The following is a 22,547-nucleotide window of genomic DNA, read 5'->3' on the forward strand; positions in this document are numbered from 1 at the left end:
AAATGAAGTGTATTCAGCCAGTCTTGATCTCAATAATGTCTAATCTTTAAATTTAGGATGCTAAGATCCTTGTTCATGGTATAGTGTTGGGACTCTAGAGAGAAGTAAATAATCCTGTATAGATCATTTTCAATTACAGATGGTACTAGAGAAGTCAGTTACCTAAAAGTAGCGGCTAAGCATTTGGTATATCTGTTTATAAGCACTTTTTTTCTTATTCAATTAATCAATTACATAAATGAATATTTTGTTATTTTTAGAAAACTTAGAAAGGAGTGCTGTATTCAGAAGTTGTAATAATCCAAGGCTTTTGCCATAGAAGCATATATTTGTCTTTATTCAAATTAGCATAACTGCTAAAGGTAAAAAGGCAAACTGTCTCTTATTTTGCTTAAGCATTTTCAAAAAAAGATTTTGAAGTGTTAGTATTTTAAAAAGCCCTTGTGTTCTGGCTCATTTCCCATATATTTGCCTATGTTGATTGCAATTCATGTTTAGAAGAGAATTGTTCTCTTGCCTTGGCAGTATGAGCTGATTTTGGCAGTTGTTATCAAAAGCTGCTCTAAAGCACTTGGGGACTTTCTCTAAGAGAAGTTTCATAATAAACTTAGCTATATTTATCTGTGAAAATATAATGCCACTATCAACAGAATTATTTATTTCTCTGTGTATTATAGATTTTGTTTTGTTTTGTTTTGTTTTTAAAAAAATGGTTTACCACTGTGATACAAAGCAAGGAGATATAGTACACATTTTCAGCATGCCTCAGCTATCTTCAACTGTCTGGAAGAGTTTTTGGTGATTTCCTAGTGTGCATCCTAGAAACATTCAAATCTAACTCCATGCACCTTCAGAATTCACTATGCCATCCAAGTGAGATGGCTATCCAGCCTTGCAGTTACTTTGGTTTGTTAGTATTCACTGGCTCTTTGGGTTTTTAAATAATCATATCTGTTGCTGGAACATAGAACATCAATCAGAAGAGTTCAGTACAAGATACTTGCCTATTTTATCCATGCGTGTTATGTAAGGGTTCACCCAGAAACCTACACAGAAGAGTTGAATTGCTTTATTCTGTACTAATAACCAGTTTACTGTTCAGAATCCCAAGTAGAGGAAATTAACTAGACAAAGTTGTGTCAAAATACCGATTGTCTAGTGCTCAGAGTATGGGAAACTCAACTCTAGTTTTCCCATCACTGACTTTTAATGGGATTTGTTTGTTTTTCTTATAGAGAATCAACTTCCTCCTGGCTTTCCAACTATAGATATGGGCCCCCAGCTCAAGGTAGTAGAGAAGGCCCGCACAGCTACAATGCTTTGTGCTGCCAGCGGCAACCCTGACCCCGAAATCTCCTGGTACAAAGATTTCCTTCCGGTGGACATAGCTGCTAGCAATGGCAGGATCAAACAGCTTCGTTCAGGTAAAAGGTTTTTCATATCATGAACCTCTGCTATCTCTGAATTATATTATGTGTCTCTCTCTGACTCCATTATTGGATTCTACTCTCAGGAAAGAAGAACACACATTACTAGCAGAACAAACATTGCCACTTAAAATTACAGGTTGAAAAAAAAAGTTTGCTCAGTGAGTCCATGAACAGAGGCAATTAAGAACATCTAGTCAGTTTTGAAATACTTACTGTAATTTTAAAATGTGTTTTGGATTCAGACACTAAGCTTTGACATTGAAACTTGCAGTTTTAAATTCTGAACAACCATGCCCACTGGCTATAAAATCTTATCCTTAGCACTGAAAATCTTTTTCAGCTGAGAGACATTATGAGATTCTGCAAGAATGCGTTATAAATCATACAGCACCTTAAAATCATGCTATATATATTATTAATAATTTAACTATTTCAGTCGTGATTGTACTAAAAGGAATTAAACGTTTCAAGGATGTTATTATCTTCTCCTGAAGCTCTGTCCACTGTAATGAAAAACGATATCAGTGATGCTGGGGAGGAAGAGCAACAAGGGGAGGGCTACTGCAGTTGTAAGTGGAGTGTTTGCCTCAATCAAGAAATCAAGCATACCTATAACAAGTGTGATCCAAACCTATATCCTAAAGTATATCCTGCAGTTACAGGTTTATATTTAGCCTCCTGCTGACAACTGTTAGACTCCGAGCTCTTTCCATATAAAACAGTGAGCAATAATTACACTGATATATTTACATTTTGTGTAATTTCACAGTGACCTTTACTTTCTTCTCAAGATGTGTGTGCTGAAAGGAAATAAGACCCTCATTAATTTAATTTGAAAGGTGCTACACAGGCAACATTAGGAAAGCCTGCCATTGGATACTTATTTTCCATGCTTTTAAATATATCTCTGTATCTGGAATTGCAGATGAGTAGGGCAGCACTTGAGCACGTGGTAGGCTTTCAGCAGCATTCATTTCACATAATTCTATTGCTGGTAAGCAAGCTTAAGAGGAAAACCTGAGTTTAAAAACAAAGCACGTTTAACACTGCCATCATGTCCTAAATTTGGACTGCTTTTTTTTTCATTCTTTATTGCAAGCATATTTCCAGAGAAATTCATTGGGTATTCATACACTAGGCTAATTTTCTCTAGTTATTTAATTTCTGAGGGACACATTAACAGACTTAAGAGAATTTATTTAACTATAAGCTAAATCAATATTTACATATAGCCTAATAGATGCTACAAATTCAGAAGAGAGTTTGAGGTCGTTATTTGTAAGGACAGAGAGGAATTCAGATAAACAAAAATAGTATATTCATGGAGATCATAAATGGATGCTAATAAAACTTAAGATTTTTTAAATTTTAATTTCAGACAAATGTGTGTTAAGTTTCACTCATGAAGTCCATCAGGAAGAAGCAGGTACAATATTGCCACCTATTTTACAAGTTTCTAAGTCTGAAACTTGTAATATAGGCGGCAGTATTATACCTGCTTCACTGCTGAAGTCTCTGGTTTCTTCAGACATAATGGAAAAATATGTTTCCTTTTCCAGTTTGCAAAATCAATAGTATTTTCGCTATGTGGTAACATTTTCTAAGCATCAAAAAAACTGTGGACTGTGGCTAGACATCACTTTCCTATGTGGATAGGCCTAGAAAGGATACATATTATATCCATGTTGTCTTTCTCATCCTCAGTCACATATTCACACATATGCACAAACACACACATGGGATTATTTGGAAGAAAAGATGTTTCAGCACACAGGATTATCAGAAGCACAGCATATCAGGTTTAGACTTCAGTATTGGCCTCTCTTCAACAGATCTCATCAAGTTCACTAATAACAAAAGGGAAACTTATCTCAGTGGCCTAGGACTATTGACAAAGTTTTATTTATTTACTAGGCCAATAGGCCACTAGAGTTATTAATAATTCTGAGCAGTAGAGATACCTGAGATTTGTAAATCAGGTTAACTATGTAAAAAAAAACATCAGAACATCTCAGTGCACAGTAGATCATCATAAACAGCAGGAACATAACAACCCTATCCAGAACTAAAGATAGTAACTTGCTGGAATCATATCATTTCCAAAGTCACACTATCTTGTTCCTCCTCATCCAGAATCTAACATCCTTCAGGAACTTGGACAATAACTGGAGAGCATCATCTGTTCAGTCTTGATTGACATGTAGATTTGAGTGTCATCTGAATCTATGTCAGCAAATGTTTTTGCTTCATATGAATTCAGTTTCTACCTCCAGCAAAATAGTATAGTAAAGGTGGGATACAGATAAACAAAATAATAATTCGATAGGTGGACAAAAAAGCCAAATCCATTCTGAACATGTAACTGGCTATGGAACAGGCCATAATAATATCCCAAAACAAGTGGAGCACCACTTGAACACCATTAGCATTAACAAATTCACCATCAACCAACTGCAAAAGACAGCTTTGCACAGAAGAGCTTACATCCTGCAACAACCATCAAATATCAACCTCTGCTTGTCCCAGGTCCTTGGGAAAGACTTGATAAAAATGGTTGATAAAAATGCCAAATCCAGTCTGAAAAATTTAGTTGATTATGCAAAAAATCATAACAGCAGAATAGAAGAAAAAGAACTGGAGAAGATAACAAAATACAAAGACCTGCAAATAGAAATAGAACAATTGGCAAAAGAAAGCAAAGGTATAATACCAACAGTAATAAGTGCCTTGGGTGCAATCCCAAAACAACTAGAGCACCATTTGAACACCATCAGCACTGACAAATTCACCATCAGTCAGTTACAAAAGGCAGGTTTGCTCAGAATAGCTGACATCCTGTGATGATACTTCTAACACCATCAAATATAAACATCTGCCTATCTCAAGTCCTTCAGAAAAACCTGATAGGTGGATAAAAATGTCAAATCCATTCTGAACCTCTGGCTGACTATGCAACGAACCATATAATAATTCCGATCAATGCTGCTGCCCAGTACTCTTAATAATAATTTTCTCACCATCAAATTAATGGTTAAATGACTGGTCTATGGGGTAAAGTGGGCAGACCTGTCCGGGATCCTGCATGTTACATAGACTATCATTCTGCTGTCAATTGAATTATTTAGTCTAAAATGAAGTAATAAATACAATTTTAGTTAATAGCAGTTTTGTTCCATTTGGACAGAGCTCTTCGTCTTCCCATAATCATACACAAAGATAACATAAAGATAGTCCTCAACCTACAACCATAATTGAGCCTAGAATTACAATTGTAAGTCATTGCAATTGTAAGTCAGGGCATCACATGATCAGATCTGATTTTTTTTGACCATTTTGTGTTATTCAAATTAAGCAAATGCGGTAGTTGTTTAACAAACACCATGTGGTTTAAACCAATTTTCCCCTGATGTGTGTTTTTTGCCAGAAACCAGCAAAAAAAAAAAAAGTCAATGTGGTCATGTGACCACTGGATGCTGAAAACAGCCATAAATGTGATCATGTAATCAGGAGAGGGTACAGCTGTTCTAATTTCAAAAATAGGTCATAAATAGTTTTGGGGATTCATTGTAACTTTGAATATTTGCTAAGTGACTGGTCGTAAATCAATCTGTATTCCATAACTGTGATTTAACTAGGAACATGGTATCAGAGTACTTAGAAATAAATTTATATTTTAAGCATCATCTCGATAAGCTTTCAGTTTACATTTCTATAAAACTACTACTGGTTTGGCCAAAACTCCCCTACAGTTTTGTATGGATTACAGAGATCCAAACAGGACAATACTTAAAAAGAAGCCTACTTCCCAAAATACAGTTTTATTTTAATATTCAAACAAGGTAGGAACTTGTACATTCAATTTACATTTGATTATAGATATGTGGTTAAATAGTTATTTGGGATGTTGGTTTCTAAACATAGGACAATTGTGGAAGGATTGCTATATATGCATAGTTTCCCATTTTATTTCTTGATATGCAAGGAAAATAAAATAAAATTGGAAGAGGGGTTTAGAAAAGACTAGCAATAGTATCCCTCTGCTTCAAGTTGATTGGTGGTATAAAACTTCAGTGATTATAACTTTTTTTTATCACATGACTCTATCATTCAGTGTTGAAGCTATTCATAAAATAATGTTTTAAAGCACAATAAAATCATATTAAACATTTTAATACCAAGGAAAAAAATGTGGCAATACCATATCACAGTAATAATATTAATGAATCACCATGATACAGGAAACACATTGAACTTGGCTAAAAAATGAATGTGTCAGGTGTGAACATTCAGACCCATAAATGCAGAGTTCAAACTAATTACTTTATTGTCCGCTGCCTATAGTACAGGAATCTCCCCAGCCTGGCAACTTTCACCTGAAAAGACTAGGTAAGGTTCAAAGGCATGGGGGGGGGGGGAGCAGGGTTATAACTTATCCTCTTGTGTTTGCATAGCAAGTGCCTAATTCCCTGCTTGAGCCCTCTTCCCTACTGGGATGTTGCTCTCCAGCATCATGTCAAAATAAGAATAAGTGCTAATCCGGAAACAAGACATGGGGTAATGCTGCAAATCAAAACTGTATACTTCATGACCTGATAGCTAAATTAGAATTTATAAATATAGAATTTGGAAAATATGAACAACACCTATACATCAGCAATAGATAAGAATAAGCAGTATGTTTGTATTAATATACTAAGCCATAAATATGTTTTATAAACCCTAGTGCTTTAGCTGTTCCCTTGTACTAAGCTAAAACTAAATAAACAGGATTAATATATTGCATGGATCAGGCAGTAGTTTCTAGTAGGGGAAAATGATTAATAAATAAAAATGGCATATTTTGCTTATTTTATATTTATTTATTTATTTTTAGATTTTTAGCCCATCATACATAATGCTCCATTTTCCTCCTCTTTTTCCCACAACCACAATCCCATGAGGTGGGTTCTGCTGAGAAAGAGTGATCAGCCCAAGGTCACCCAGCTGGTTTTCCTTAAGAGTCACACACCACCAGTTTGAAAGTAACTAGAACTGTAACAGCAAATGTTAGTAGTCAAAAAATATAAATAACAGCGTATCAAATAATAACACAGTCTGGTGGTACTCACTATACTATACTCTGTTTTTAATGGACAAAACAGTTATTTTACTTTAGGATTTTATTTTGGTTTCACTTATTTTTACAGACAAGGCTATGGCCAGCAAGACATATTGAAACTTTGTGAGAGATTGACATTACCTGTTCTGGAACAAATTTTGTATAAATCTCAGAGAAGAAAAGTGCAAATGAGCTTTTATCTGAGAATAGTAGATTGAATGCTGTTCCGAGGAAAATTTGGCCATATTAATACAGGGCAAAAAAAAAAAAATCCCATCCCAGAAATAGTTTAAAAACTGTAGACTAAAAAGTGAGCTTATATACTATATTGCCTCAAAATCTTTCTTTGGATAGTATCCCATTAGAAATAACTTGATACTGGCTTGATAGATTCTTTGGAATAGAATGTTGCTGAGTTAACACATAGACTATACAAAATTTGAAGGCTATATATTTAAATGGCTTTATTCCATAACAGCATAGAAAGGAAATCCTGGATTATGATTTGTTCTGGGTAATATTTTTAATAGAGCAGTGAGTACATAATGTGTATCTGTGAGTTTCATTCATTTTGCTAAGCAGCAAATTGAACAAGATTTGCTTTCTTGTCTTCCCCATAGAAGTAAGTCAAAACTGGTATAATTATTACTGTGGGCAACACCATTGTACTCCATGTTGTACAAGATGTTTAGCTTTAGATCCACTGTAAATGTGAAATATAATTCCTGGAATTGCTTTGGAGGTGACTAAATACATTGATTAAACAAATAAATATTCTAATGTATTAGGGCAGTACAATAAATACTAAGCATTTATGAAAATCGGACTAGAAGGGGAATGTTATTTTAATGGGATCCAAAAAAGTATGTGTATTGTGTCAGATAATTGAGCCATTTAATTCAGTGTTCCCTACCATAACCCACACCACAGTTCAAATTGAACAGTGATAAATTGATAGCAAGAAGGGCTATCAAGACAATGAAGGATCCAGAAAGCAAGACCTATAAGTAATACCTAAAGAACCTGGATATGACTAGCCTACAGAAAAGATGATTGAAGATGATAGCAGACTTCAGATATCTGAAGGATTGTCTCACAGAAGGAATGGAATTATTCTTCATTGCTCCAGAGGGAAGTTTCAAAGCTAATGGATAAATTATAAGTACATCCAGACTAGAGGTCAGGAAGAATTCCCTGACTGTATACAAGCTGTCAACTAGGATGCTACCAAAGTTGTGAGTTCTCCTTCTCTTGAAACAGAGACCATTTGCCAAAGAGAGTTTTTAGTAAAACCTGCACTGAGCAAAAGTCTAGACCAGGAGTCCCCAATTCCTGTGTCATGGCCCACTACTGGGCCATGGCCCATTCAGAACCAGGCCACACAAGTGATGGGCAAGTGGCAGTCACTCATGCTCATGTGCAAAGCTCCATTTGTGTGAGCACAGGTGCTTACACGCACATCTCTATTTGTGCAAGTGGTAGGTAGGCACACTGTCACACGCACCTGCCACTTACATGGAACCATTCCCTTTTTCCCCGTCCCGGGCCACCAAGCCACAAAGGTTGGGGACTGCTGGGTTAGACTAGACAACTTCTAAAGTACCTTTCAACTCTATGGCTCTGTGGTTTCTAAGAAAATGCCCTGATTTTTGCTTTGGTGGCTTGTGGTTCAGATATCTATGTGATAATCCTGACCATCAACAGAAATCTGGAGACTTCTTGCAAATAAGAACATCTTTTTAAATTGTTTACTAGTGTAATATGGGATCTGGCAAGAAAAATCTAAAATTCTTCAGACCTCAAGAAAGATGAACCAATTGCACTTTAAGGAGTCCATTTTGAGCGTGTATAGGATTCTTCAGTTTATGTAGACAATTAATTCCAGACTTTTCAGTGGCTGTGTGAGTGCATTCCAAGATCAGCATCACATCCAAGTGAAAGCATCTTAAAACAGGTGCCATTTCATTGACTGGGAGGCTGATTACTGGACTCTGTTGTGGAATGTCTCAGTGTCAGTTAACTGCAGGTATGAAGAAAATAGAGTTTAGAGTGTTTAATTACAGTAATAATTGCAGACTGGGAAGAAAAGTGAGTACTCAGCAGTTTTTCTGTTGTGCATGAATGAAGCAATAATCCTCTTTTTCCTGTTGATAGGACTTAGATGCAGGCTTCTGTGATGTGAATTGCTCCTTCGAGGTGAATGGGATGGTAGAGAAACAGATAAACAGGCAGATTTATTATGTAAGAGATTATCTACCTTTACAGCGGGTGATATGGGCTTTTTCCTTTTTTTCACCTGTCTGTGAACAAAAGCATTGGCAAAAACAATCTTGCTGTAAAGTGGAGATGGAATAACATCATCTTGGCTGCAGAGAATGCCAGACAAAGCAGCTGGAACTGTTTCCACTGATTAAAAGCGGCAGCTATATTGCCTAGAGGAAAAGGCTCTAGAAAAGAGAAAGGGAAGGAAATAATAAGTGTAAATAATTTATCCATTCTTTTAAAAGCAAGTTAAATGTTCTTAAAATCTGCCTTCTTTGTATTTACAGAAATTCTTTGAGTGTCTTTGTCACCCATTGGGTGATCAGTGCTGTGGATAATGCAATGTGGAGAGCAGTTAGTCTCAGATACACAGCACTTCTATGGTTACTGGTATTTATCGATCAGTACACGGAACATGATTTGAGGCTCCATGTCCTGTTTAACCCTCTCTTTCTGTTTGTTTAAACTCCTCAGTTTGCTTTGGTAAGTGCTTGGTGTTCAGATGCGCAAAATCTGCATTAAACCAACACATACCATAAACTGCCTAGAAATTAGATCTGCATGAATTTCCCTGTCCTTACTAACAGATTTCATTTGCCCAAAATAAGACCAAGGGACAAAATCAGGGATCAAAGGGGAGCTGCTGTCAGTTTACACATGCAGTTCTCTTTCTGCACTTCTGGGCAATGCTATTGATAAGGGCCAAGACTGAGCAAACTCTTCTTTAAAAACCCCTCTATTTAAGATGCTCATAGCATGTGAAACTATTTTCAATTCCCTTGTAAATTCTGTCCTTGGCCTGCTGTACTATTATGCAAGAGCATGCCTCAACCAGTAGTCCAAGTGAAAGCTAAAAGAATGTCCATTGCATTTATATTTTAAAACTGAATGGTGCAAAACAACAGTTTATGCTCAGGAGGAACCTGCTTCAGGAATTAACCTACATTCATTGATTAGTTTTCCAGTTTCAGTTATGTAATCAGATTTTTGTCCCCAGTGGTCCAGGTAATCTTAAACCAAGAATCAGTCTGCCAACTACTACCATATATATATTTTTTCTCTTTACTCACAAACACGTGGGTGCATACACACATGCTTATTGTATTTCATTGATACTGATGCTCCCACAGCCCCATCTTCTGGCAGCATAAAAGGGCATGGCACCCAGTTACAGTTGCTGCTCCATTTCAGTTGTGACAATGAATGATAGTGGTTTGCCTAGTAATCGACATCCTTTTTTGGGGGGCAGGACCAGAGATATGTAAACTGAGATTAGACTTTGTGTTCTTGGTGGAGCTTTACTAACCAATCTAGGGCAATGTTAATGCACATTCTTTTTTTATGTATTATTCCTGTTTCTCTAATATAGATTCTAGCTTTGAAAAACTTTTTAGTTTCAATTTTCTCCCTTTTCTCATTGTACTAACGCTTCTCTTTAATCTTATTTGCATTCAAATTACCTCACCAGGTGGTACACCAATTAGAGGTAAGAATGCTAAATTGTGCCTCAAATGTTCGTATCACTACATTTCTTTTTGCCATGACACGTTTCAGCAGTATGCCATCTCCACTTACTCTTTCATGCCAAACTCTGTCAGTACACAAGCTCATCTGCCATTCCCTCCCACACGTGTTTGTTTTTGTTTATTTTTAGTGTCTGGCACCTTGTAGAATCATCCATTGCAGGCATACATAGGTCAATGGAACATTTGTGATTTGGAAAGTGCAATTCTGGCTCATGCCACAGAGGGTTCTTTGATCTTTCCAATTCAGTTACTGCCTGGAGTAACTGTCTGGAGTAGTCCAGGGAGGGTTGAAATATCCACTGTGGTATGTGTCTGAAGGGTCAGTATTTTCACAAGAGAACAGTGATGTTCTTTCTTCTGTACTACTGCTGACAGAAACTGAACAACTAAAAATAAAATAATTCTTGAAGTAAGCATGGACTTTCTTTGAGGGTTATAAGTGTGTCTGTCCAGCTTGCCAGACCTTTCAATATAAAGGCAGAGGGAAGAAATACAATCAGCTAGCCCCAGTCCCTCTGAAACTTAATACAGCATTGTGGCTATGGCTCAAAGATTTGTTGAGAGTAAAGGAATCTGACATATATCTGGTCATCTTAAATCTAACTGTTGTTCAGCATACCTCCAGAGTAGCAGCTATATAGTCCCAAGCCTGCTAGTGTAATCTTTGTAATTTGAACACTGAAAGTGGTTTTTGGAAATAATCCTAAGATTGTAATCAGTACTATGTATACTGTTCCTGATCTCTTGTGATTTCAGTAACTGATGCTGTTGACTGATCCCTGAATTCTCTGAAATTTATTACATTACTAAAATGTACTCCCTCAATTGTCCAATGCTACTCTTTTTTTCTTCCCTCCCTTTCTTCATTAAATCATTGCTGCAAATTAATAAAGCAATCTTTGGTTCTGGTTCAGTTTCTGGGTGTTAATGTTTTCAGTTGTGTTAATATTTTGGGAACAAATGTGAATTGTTATTCCAAAAAATGTTTGAATTGAATTTAGTGGAAAATCTGAGTCATGTGGTGTAGGCCTAATTGTCATGTAGTCTTTGGAATGATTCAAGACTATCAGTTGTAATGTTATAGGTTCTTAAGCTATTTATCTAAAACTACAATACATCTTAAATCAAAACAATAAACCACATGTTAAGTAGCCAAGCTATGCCTGTTTCTAGCCCCATCTTTACTCATACCAGACTGAGGCTTTTCCTATATTTAACTGCCATGTGCTTCTTACCAACAAGTAAGAACATTAACAACTTGGCACCAGAACCACCATATGTTCGGTATATCCTTTTTGAGAGAATTGACTTACTGCTATAATGAGAATCATCCATCTCATAAAACATAAATCTCTCTATCTGAGTTCTAATGAGGTATTTTAAGAGTTTGCCTGACATTATTTAAAATGCATGTGTCCTGTTTGAATGTCAAAGACGACATTTTTCTAAGTGCCAAGAGCCACCTCCTGGCATCTCATACGGGATTTCTGTCAGACTGACACCTTTTGTTAAACATACAGGCTACTGAATCTCTAGCAGGGATAGAGGAAAGCATTTTTATGGAGGGAGATTATGTTCACATAATGATATGTTTTGAGGTCTTCCTAAAGGTAAGTTGCTGCATTTCCATGATATATTAATTTGATCGAAATGAGATTAGACTAATGGATTATTGTGCCTGCAATTAGTTGGATGTTTATTTTCAATTATACATAGTTGCTAGGTACATTGGATAGGAAAGCCAGGCAATCTTTCTTGAGTGAAGGTGTAAAGGAAATCCGATAAAGTAGCCAGAGAAGCAGGGTGTTCTGTTTTGAAAACTAACCTTTCTGTTGGCCTTGCAGCCACGAGTTTTACTTTTCCTGTGCAGAGATGCTTTCATTTTTCTAAGAGCTCTGTATTTGTGAGGCATGTTGTCACTTTTAACGTTCCCCCTTTGCCTTTCAGGTGAGACCCAGGCTGAAAGGTCAGGGTGAGTTTTGATAGATTGTTCAGAGATATATGGCTCTAGTTGCTGATTGGCAGGTTAGAGAAGAGGATAGATGAATGGACATGGGCGTTCAGGGATGATCAATAGATAGCAACAAATGAATCTTTAGAAGAAGTGATTTGTTTCTCTTTTATCAAAAGCCGCTTTCTCTATTGCCACAAAGTGGAATGAAATAAACATAATGGAAAATTAGATGTTCTGATCTTCTGTTCTCTTGGAGCAGTTAGTGCTGTCATGTCAGACTTGGTGCAGGCAGCCCATCCTCCTCACCAAAAGTTTTTCTGTAGTCACCAGGGCATTCACTCATTCAATATTGGATAGCAGTGTTATCTTCCAAAATTGGTGATACAGCCTAATGCCACTGTAGTTCTATAGTGATTCAGTGATAAAGTTTCTATGATGCTGTGATATAACAGATATATGGAAACAGTTAAAATAGGTACTTAACACTTTTCTCTACCCTAATATGAATTGTATATGTTCAAAGCAAAAGGAACATGAATTTAAAATACAAATACCTAAAAACTGACAGAGAAAAGCTGATTAATTTTTCATCTAATTCTTCCGATGTTATACAAATTTAATGCTGCTTAACCCTGCTAAGAGACTGCCACCCTTCGGCAGTTTTGCACTTTTGCTTCCCGCAAAGCTTGCAAATCTCTCTTCTTCCCTTTTTTCTAAAGTGGAATAAAAAAAGAAAGGGTGTTTGAAGTCTAGATGTATGATATACCTAAAGAAGACAAATTGGTGTCTGAACTGTATTCCTGTATTTGCCTTGTGAACTGTTCAGTTCAAAGATCTTGCAGTGACTGCAGCCCTTGCATGAATCACAGAAACTCAGTTTCCCTCCAGATCTGACATACCAATCATCAACCTTAGGGAGGAAACAATTTAGCAGGATCGTAATGAGCTTCAATAGGAAAATTACTAGGTTGATTCCCTTTCTTGCCTAATTGCCAATAAATTGGGCCTGGAGATATTTGGCTGCCATTCTATGAGGTCCATGTGATTATTATAAATGCATATTTACAGAGCCATACAGACATGGCTTTCATTTGTGTGTAGCTAATTTTATCCTCCTATAACTCTGTACAGAATTGCTATTTTGATCCACTCAGAAATAAAAGAATTTGCCCAGAATTAGTATATGCTTCTTCTGATCCTGCACTATGTAAAATGAAGTTGTGCTATTCAGATTTCTTATTTTCCAAATATTGTGCTAAAATGGAAGCAGATTCAGTAAAAGCCAGGGTATTTCTAATTTATAGCCTAACCCTACCTAGAGTAAGAGAAAATACATAGATTTTTTTCCCTCTAACAATCTTTTATAAAGCCTTCCTCATTGCTACCCAATTGATTTTCATCTGCCATTTACACTGTAGGGTAGAGCACATGTACGTATGCTAGAGAGAGCACTATTGTAATCACCCGTGCACGCACTCACGTACCCACACCTTGGATATATGGATCTATCCCCAATCAGGGAACAAAAAATCAGGAGTCCTTTTCCCTCCAATTGTCATCAGCCACTGTTCAAAGAATATATTTGTTTTATACTCAGAATGTCTAACAATAATTAAAATAGAAAAAGTATAAAATATAATTAATATTAAAATTAATATTTTATAAAAGTTTCGTGGAGGGGCCATATATTTTCAGATTTTCCAGATTTAGAGAAAATGAAAGCTAAACACAAGTCTCAAGAAAGTAACAGTATATCTTCACTGTCCACTGTTATAACATGCAGAAACAGTTGTCTGGGCCAGATCTTTTAAGTCACAAAATTGTTTTGGCCATATTTTGTCTGAATACCTAAACAGCAAGGTATAAACTTTCAAACTGCTTAAAAGTACAAAGGATGAAAGGCCATCTAGAAGGTAGCAGGAGCCAGACTTCTCCAATCAATTTATTTTTATTTTCCAAATCTGATACAACAATAGAGAGGGCTCTCTATATCATTTTTATGAAACAGCAGAACATAATGAACTACATTAGTTCTCCTGAGATACAGACTTAGACTGCAGGTCTCACTTTATTGTTGTAAATGATTTAGGTGACAGTAGTTGATTCACATTATTTTTCCTTCTGTTCCAATAATATGAAAACTAAATTTAACCTCCATGCCTTGAAGTGGGAGTCCAGAAACAGCAATTTCTGCTCATGGTGCTGTTTTCTTTGGTAAACAGAAATGGATTCAGACTCTGACAAGCAGACATGTTAATGCTGTTTCTCTTGGTTCAAGAGTGTACATAATTTTTGTGAGTGAAAGCTGCCTTCTACCATCGATGGAATCTCAACTTCTGGAATCACAAATGATGTATTTATTCCCCAAACAGTAACCCGTCCCATTCTTGGAATAGCAGTATCAGGGCTGCTTAAAATGTTCATTGCTTATTTATTTTTGCCTTATCTAAGCCTCCATCTCCCATAATCTGGAAGACAACAAAATAGGACTCAGTTCATTCATAGTGGCAAGATAAGAAGGAAGAGCAATAATGTTTCGACTTATTTATTTGTAATGTGATCTAATGTGAATTAGGCAGAGCTTAGTACTGTATTTAACCTGGTTGCTTGGAATTGATAAGATTGCTATTTGGGCCCTTTTTAAAGAAAGGGAGTGGTAGCATGGAAGGGGTCTCATCCAAAATGTATTTTAACATTTGACGTAGCTCAAAATTCAAAGAAGCAGAACCAATGAAATATCAAGAGCTATGTTACTATTAAGTACAGTGAACAAAAAAAAAAGGTGGCACAGGATACAGTGAGTACAAAATGTGTGGAATGCCTGGAAAATCTTCAGATGAAGTTTCTGTATCAGGGCTTCTCAAAGTGTTAAAAAGACTCTGGTTGTACTACCTACTGATGTTGTTACTCGTTGATGTTGTTAGTAGACAGAACAGTATAATCATACATAAACACAAGAGAAATAAGGGATTTTCAAGGTGAAAAAGTTGTGGTTCTTTCTATTGCTAGGCTTAAGGGTAAATTAATGATACTTTGTTGTGGAATGAAGCATATTTTGTAGGTTAAGATAGTTGAAGGTAATGAACTAAAATTAGATTCCTTTGTATTTATTTATTAGTTTACTGTGTGTTTATTGGAGTTGTATTTTATTTTGTGTTCATATAACACAGAGAACTACTTACAACAATTTAAAATATTGTATAATATTTAGCTATGGGAAAAATATTCAATATAGTTATTTTAAGTCTGGATTCTTTTGATAGTTTCTCCATACGGGAGAAATTTATTCAGTACATAAGAAGCAACTGTAAAGGTATCAATAATTTGTTTGACTATGAAGCTATGAAGACTAAGCACAATGGATGCTTTATAATAACAAGCATGGATACCCTGAAGCAACAGGCATCATCTGTCCTCTTGTGTTCATGTTGGAATAAGGGTACAGAACAGTAATATACATCTTGTTATAACCAGTGTTGTTTGTGTTTTGTTTCTACATAGGGGCTCTCCAAATTGAAAACAGCGAGGAATCGGATCAAGGCAAATATGAATGTGTCGCTACAAACAGTGCAGGAACCCGTTACTCTGCTCCAGCAAACCTTTATGTGCGAGGTAAAGTTTGAGAAGGCAAGCTTCCGTCCCTTCCCCCCTTCTCTTCCATTGCCTCTCAAATTACCCATTCAACACTGCAGCAAGAGAATATTTCAGTGATGCTTTGTGAGTGATGAAACTAAAATCCAAGCCCTGGAAGGTCCTTCTTTTTCTTTGGGGTACTATGAGTGATGGTCAGATTAAAACAGTCAGTGTCAGAATCTGTCTTTCGTCATTCATTCATGGAGGGGGGGGGAGGAAGGAAAGAGAAAGAAAGAAAAGGAAAGAAAAAAAAGAAAGAAAGAAAGAAAGAAAGAAAGAAAGAAAGAAAGAAAGAAAGAAAGAAAGAAAGAAAGAAAGACTTTAGAGCTCTGTAAAATTAGTGGGTTTCTTTTCCTAGATTTTATCTGTTCTCTGGCAGGTGAGCACTACACTACATTGGACCAGGAATAGATGTAGGTTTCATGTATTTTATTGATCAACACCTCCTCTACAACAGGGATAATTGCTGAACCTATTAGAATAGTTACTATTCCTGCTGTGATCCAGCTGCAGTTTGCTTCATAAAGCCAGACTATTTTCAAATCTCTGTTTCATTCCTGAACTCAAAATAGGAGGAGCCTTGATAACTATTTGTAGGTCAAAGAATATAATACTTCATTAAGAACATGCTTTTTTTTCTGGGGTGTTTTACAAGGAGATAAGATTTTGCATCAGCTAAGAAAAAGTGATGTTAGAGATCCTTCATGGTTAAAAGTCTGACTCTTGCCTAAAAGTGGGGAACAAAGAGGAAGCCCACAATGTAGTACCCTTTGATGGGCAGTTAAACCATATTTTTTTCTACCCAGAGTCTACATTTTAACAATTGCTCATTTAAATGGAACATTTCCTTTCCTTCCTTCCTCCCACTCTCCCTCTCTCCTGCCCTTCTCATTCTCATTCTCACTCCCAGCCACTTCTGAACATACAGATACAGACAGCCATTGATGACAGAAAGCTGCCTTAACCATGCCCAGGAATAGTTATTCTAAGGAGTGACCAAGATGACATGCTGGAGGATTGCTTTTAACTTTCTCAGTTGTTATTTTCTACAGCATTTTATACAACAATTTTGACAAACTTACAAAAGGCTGATGTTTAAAATATGCTTGGAATCGAGTATAAATAACCGTTTCACACCCGTAATGTGATTATGCTCGACCACCTACTTTTTGTATTATTATATAAAAAAAAAAATCAGACCAAATCTAGTAAAGCAAATACTCTGTCTTAGAGAGCAGGAGGGGCAGAAATGTTTATTTGAAGGTACGCCATTCTTACACTGTTGGGTAAGCAATTGCATGTTTTCAGCCACTTTCTCTTTTAAGTGCTCTTCCCTTTGTCTAGCCTTGCAAACAGACTTGGGAAAGCTAATGTTTCACCTGAATGCCCAGCTTGCCAAGCCAAAGGAACTTCACAGACCTAGCTGATTCCTTTTTTGCTGAGTCTTTATTTAGATAGAGAAGTCCCTTTGGATTTTAAGTAGTGCAGTAAATTGTGACCTCAAGTCTTGATGTGAAAAGCAGGTTGTTCAGCTAACTGACTGGTTGACTGCGTCTGCAGATAAGCTAGCATGAGCCCAGCTTCTGGTAAGAAGAATTTTCAGCCCTGCATGTATGGCTCATTTTCTAATAACCATTGTCCTTTTAAAGCATAAATTTTGGAATAAAACTCCATTTTACTGCACAAGGTTGGATTCCAAGCTGCAGAATTGAGATAAAGCCCATAGTACATAAAAGACAGGTTAGTATATAAAATTGTTTCCTGTGGAGGTTTGCCACAGGTACTGTTAGCCAGACAATATTTATGCAGATGCTTTTGTTTTGCAAAACCAAATAGATATCCTAAACAGTTGACCAATATTTTTTTTTTTTTTTGCAATTCTCTAATTCCCAGACCATCTTTATACCTGTTTTATATACAACTAAGAAGTTGTTTTCCTTGGCTTCTTACATCTGAGTAAGCAAAATAAGGGATGTGTACGATCATTGTACACGTTAATGAAGCCATATAATTACATTATAATTTAATTACTTGGGAGCACATTATACTGCTGCCATGGTTGTGGATTTCTGTTTGGCATTAATGAAGAAGAGGGGAGAGGAAGAAATGCTTATTTCCCCCTACAATTCCTATACATAAACATATACATATACACATATTTGTTTTTGTGCCTCCTTTCCCCAAAAACCTAGATCTGATATCCCAACAAGTAAAGATATCTAAACTCTAATCTGTATCACTGCTTTCTCTTACATGAAATTGTTTGTAGAGCATAATCCTCTTCAGAGGTCCTGCTGTTTTTCTTATCAATAAAAAAAGGCTGATCAGAATGCAAGATTAAACTTTTTTTGCAAAATCACTGTTATTCTGACTAGCTTATGATGTTTTTAATTTGAAGCTGAAAGGTCTAGTATTGTACCTTAATTCTGATATTATTTGTTTTTATAGTACATAATTCTTTAATGTTACCTTGGAAAGTTTTTTAGTATTGGAATGTAATATAAAAAATGCCCGTCTCCTTTAAAAACTATTTTTTGCTAAATTGCCCACCATTTTCAACCCTCCTTTGAAACTGCAATCCAGAGAGGGATTTTATATTTTTTTTGAAAAATAAATTTACAATATGGTAAATTTAATTTCTGATGATTAGATTGCCTGGTATTTAATAATGTGCAGTAGGAATAGTGCTGTAGCATATCAGTGATAAAGTTCGATATAGCATTTTAAGGCCTAGTTCTAGTTCCACATTAGGCACAAAACCAACTGGGTGATATTGAGCCAACCACTTTCTCATCCCTAGGACAGAGGCAGTGGTAATCCATTTCTGAACATCTTGACAACGAAACTGCAGGGACTTGTATAGGGAGTTGCCAGTAGGTAACACTGACTCAGGCACAGCCCTTCTCTCCCCAAAAAACCCAATAACCAGTGGTAGTCCCAAAGGTGCTTTTTTTCAAAAGGCAAGTGGACTTTATTATTTCCTTGAAGACTTTTCGCTTCTTTATCTAAGAAGCTTCTTCAGTTCTGACTGAATGGTGAAGGATGGAAGGAATTATATTCCTTGCAGTCATCTGGTCGTTAGCACTCTTTCTAAGAGTCATTGAAGCCACTCAGAGGTTTTATCTGTGCCCTCAGAGTTACCTGTAAAGAACAACAAACAAAACAATGTTGTCATTCCATATGTTGCAAGAATATCTGAAAAGCTCAGGAGAATTTTCAGTCAACACAATATAATCTTTGTAATAGTGGCAAGTACCGTATATGCCGGCGTATTAGGCGACCCGGCGTATAAGACGACCCCCGAGTTCGACGCCGGGTCGCAAGACGATCGACGCCGAGTCGCATATAAGACGACTTTCTAGGCATGCGACTCGGCGTCGATCATCTTATACGCCGGAAATGACGTCATTTCCGGCGTATAAGATGATCGACACCGAGTCGCATGCCTAGAACGTCATCTTATACGCCGGAAATAATAAATAAATAAATAAACGTTATGACTCGGCGTATAAGACGACCCCCGAGTTCGGAGGCTGTTTCATCGCTCTCAAAAGTCGTCTTATACGCCGGAATATACAGTATTTGTAGCTTGGATGTAGGATGAGGGTGAAGGTTCATTCTCCAAGGTTGTTGGGTTAGTTTCCGAAATTTTTATTACCAGGCTAGATAACATTTTCAGCGGAGTTTAGGGAATGTCAGTGTCCGTGTTCTTCTGCTTATAAGGGCTTCGGGTTTGGGTATGTCAAGTGTTCACAAGACCCTCATTCGATACACCCACACCTGAAGCCCTCATAAACAGAAGAACACTGACACTGACATCCCTAAACTCCGCTGAAGATGTTACCTAGTCTGGTAATGAAACTTTCGGAAACCAACTCACAAGCTCAGAGAATAAACCTTTACCCTCACAATATATATGCTTTAAACTCCAAAATACACTAAGGCAGAAGCTTGTTCATCCAAAAAGATAAAACACCCAACACAAAATGAGCACAATATGCAGTACAGTGCAGTGAGACATGTACAGATCTGCACATTGGAGGAACAAAACAACCATTTCACAAATGAACAAACCCATCAGGACCAGATTCATAGGCACCCCCTGCAAGAAGCTATAATCTTGTACCCACGGGATGGGAGGAGGACTGGTTCCTTGGGTATTGAAATACACATGGTCAGCATCAAATGTCTTCCTCAAAGAGAACTTTGATAAAAACACATTAGAAGATAGCAATAACACTTAGACTTACACAACACTTTATAGTGCTTTCTCCCCCCCCCAGCAGTTTACAGAATCAGCATATTGCCCCCACTTTTTTTTCTTGCAAAGACCTTTGATACCGATTTCTTCCACGTTTTCCTTTTGTTCCTTTCTTCCATATATGTATAGTACCTAGAGGTATGGCTCAACCCTAACTCCAAAAATGGGTCAAAAATAATTGGGGAGATCCATCATAACTTTGAACAGTCATTAAGAAATTTGTCATAAATCAAGGACTATCTGTACAAACATTTTAAAGCACATAGCCAACATATATTTAAAATTAGAAACTGGCCTTACCTTAAAGCTACATTAGATGTCCATTATTGATAATATGAGATGATATGAAATTAAATCATTTCCTTTCCATTTCATATTATTGGCCAACTCCCTGAAATAGCACATGTGATTTAAAAGTAGCTTGTTACTCTATAGAAGGCAACTTCAGGATAAATTGATTTATAATGAAGGCAATCAGAAAGTTAAGATAACCTTGAGGAAGAAACTGTGAGATAAATGAGAGTTGACAATTGCACAAAATAAAGAAAAGGGAAAAAAGAGACTATAATAATTTATGACAAGTCAAAGAGTAATTAAACATGGAGGAATAGATTTATTGGTCAGTCTCCCAAAAGGAAACAATTTATATTATACTCTATCTGTTGAGCTGTTATTGTTAAGTAGTAAAGTTTTAATGATGACCTGAACCTCTAAGTAAATAGAATAACAACATTCTACCTCCACACACAATGTCTTAGAAACTATTCTACCAAGTAAAAACAATGTAAGTTCAAATCTCAATGAGATTTAACATTTTGAGGCACTAGCAGTGAGATCTTAGAAGAATAATTATTCATCTTCAAAATTAAATTTGGAAAAATAATTGTATTGAAATAAAATATCAATTTCACATAATAATTATAGCTTCTGTTTTCCCTTTAATGCCAAATGTATTATTGTATAGTTAATGAATTAAAGATAAAATGACAGAAATAAAAATAAAATAATGTTGAATGGAACATTTTTATATAACTTATAAACAAACATTACTAAATTGCACATAAAATGCATTTTGTAGTGTTACAGATTTATAATGAATAAAGAGAACTTTATACACAGTAGGCACATAATCAGCGGAAAACTTTAGCACAGGCTGGAAATCTAGCCTTATTTGGGGCATAAATGCTATTGGCTTATCTTTGAATACATATGCATACATTATTAGCACTTCAAAGCTAATAATAGTTCCCCACATTAGAGAGGTGCAGGGGACTTTGGTGATGACCATTACCAATGGAGGACTAGTTGGCTCCCAACCTCACTGACTTCTGCATCTTTTATTGCTGCATTTCTTAAACTGCCTATTGATTGATTGTGTATTTTGTCTTTGTAAACTCTGGCAATCCTTCAGAACTATAGCAGTCTATAAATGTAATTTTTAAAAGCTGCAGTTCTCTTTGTAATAAAAGAACTATTTATTGAAAAGAAGAAATGTAGGATATGAATGTTTTAAATAGAGGGGATTTGGCTTTGGAATGCACCAATGCAATTCCCTTTAGAGCAGGAGTTATTATTTCCATCACTTCCTGATTTTGGTAATAGCCAATCTACTACTGAGTTGTTTACTTTTAATGTGGGAAAGAGTACCGCTCCACAAACTGAACCTAGCACCAGATGCATCCTTCAGGGCAAAATGATTGCCTACCTTTCTTCTAAATAAATCAGAAAAATATAGCCAAGGAGATGGTTATGTGAAAGAAAGAAACACCCTTTGAAATAATTGTAATAAACATCTAAGGGCAGCTGAGCCATGTTTTATGAAAAGGATTAAAAAAAATGGAAAGATTGGCATTTGTTTGCATAGTTCCTAAATTATGAGTTTAATATTCGTGTTGTTGGATTTTACAATAACCATCCATCGTTCTGATTTGATACATCTTCTATTTTGTTGTTTTTTCTCCACTGAGAAGAGTGTCCTGTTATTGCTTTTCCTTTATAATTCTGATGCTATTGGCCCTCATCAAGTGAGGCAGACTTAATGGCTATTTTTAGCAAATAGTGTCCATAAAAGCCAATTTTGTGTCTTGTAGCTGCTTGTAGGACAAAAGATTATGGTTGCTTTTATTTATTTATATGGTTATTGCATCTTAATGCTGTTCTTCCAATGTCCAATGTAATGTGCTGCAGTTCTTAGTATCCCAGGGTTCTAAAAAGAGAGGAAAGTGCCAGAGATAAGGGATGAAATGATGGGCTGAGAAGAGAGAAAATAAGCATTCCAATTCAGTAGGTCCTGGAATATTTACTGATAAAACGGGCAATTTCAATATTAGATATGAAAAGCTGTAGCTTCTCCCATTCTTCAGTCTTTCCAGACTGGAATCTA

The 22,547-nt window shown here is 36.2% G+C and overlaps 1 protein-coding gene across 2 annotated transcripts in view; it reads left to right on the forward strand.

Moving 5' to 3' along the window:
• Nucleotides 1–22,547, forward strand: part of PTPRF (protein tyrosine phosphatase receptor type F) — a 547,145-nt gene that overhangs the window by 418,020 nt on the left and 106,578 nt on the right. For both annotated transcript variants that reach the window (XM_039323287.1, XM_039323286.1), the window contains exons 6-7: nucleotides 1,236–1,424; nucleotides 15,772–15,882. In XM_039323287.1, coding sequence (XP_039179221.1) covers nucleotides 1,236–1,424; nucleotides 15,772–15,882 — 300 coding nt within the window. The remainder of the gene's footprint in view (nucleotides 1–1,235; nucleotides 1,425–15,771; nucleotides 15,883–22,547) is intronic.

The sequence above is a fragment of the Crotalus tigris genome, unplaced genomic scaffold, assembly GCF_016545835.1.
Source record: "Crotalus tigris isolate CLP2741 ecotype Arizona unplaced genomic scaffold, ASM1654583v1 scf7180000024167.7108832, whole genome shotgun sequence".
Lineage (NCBI taxonomy): Eukaryota > Metazoa > Chordata > Lepidosauria > Squamata > Viperidae > Crotalus > Crotalus tigris.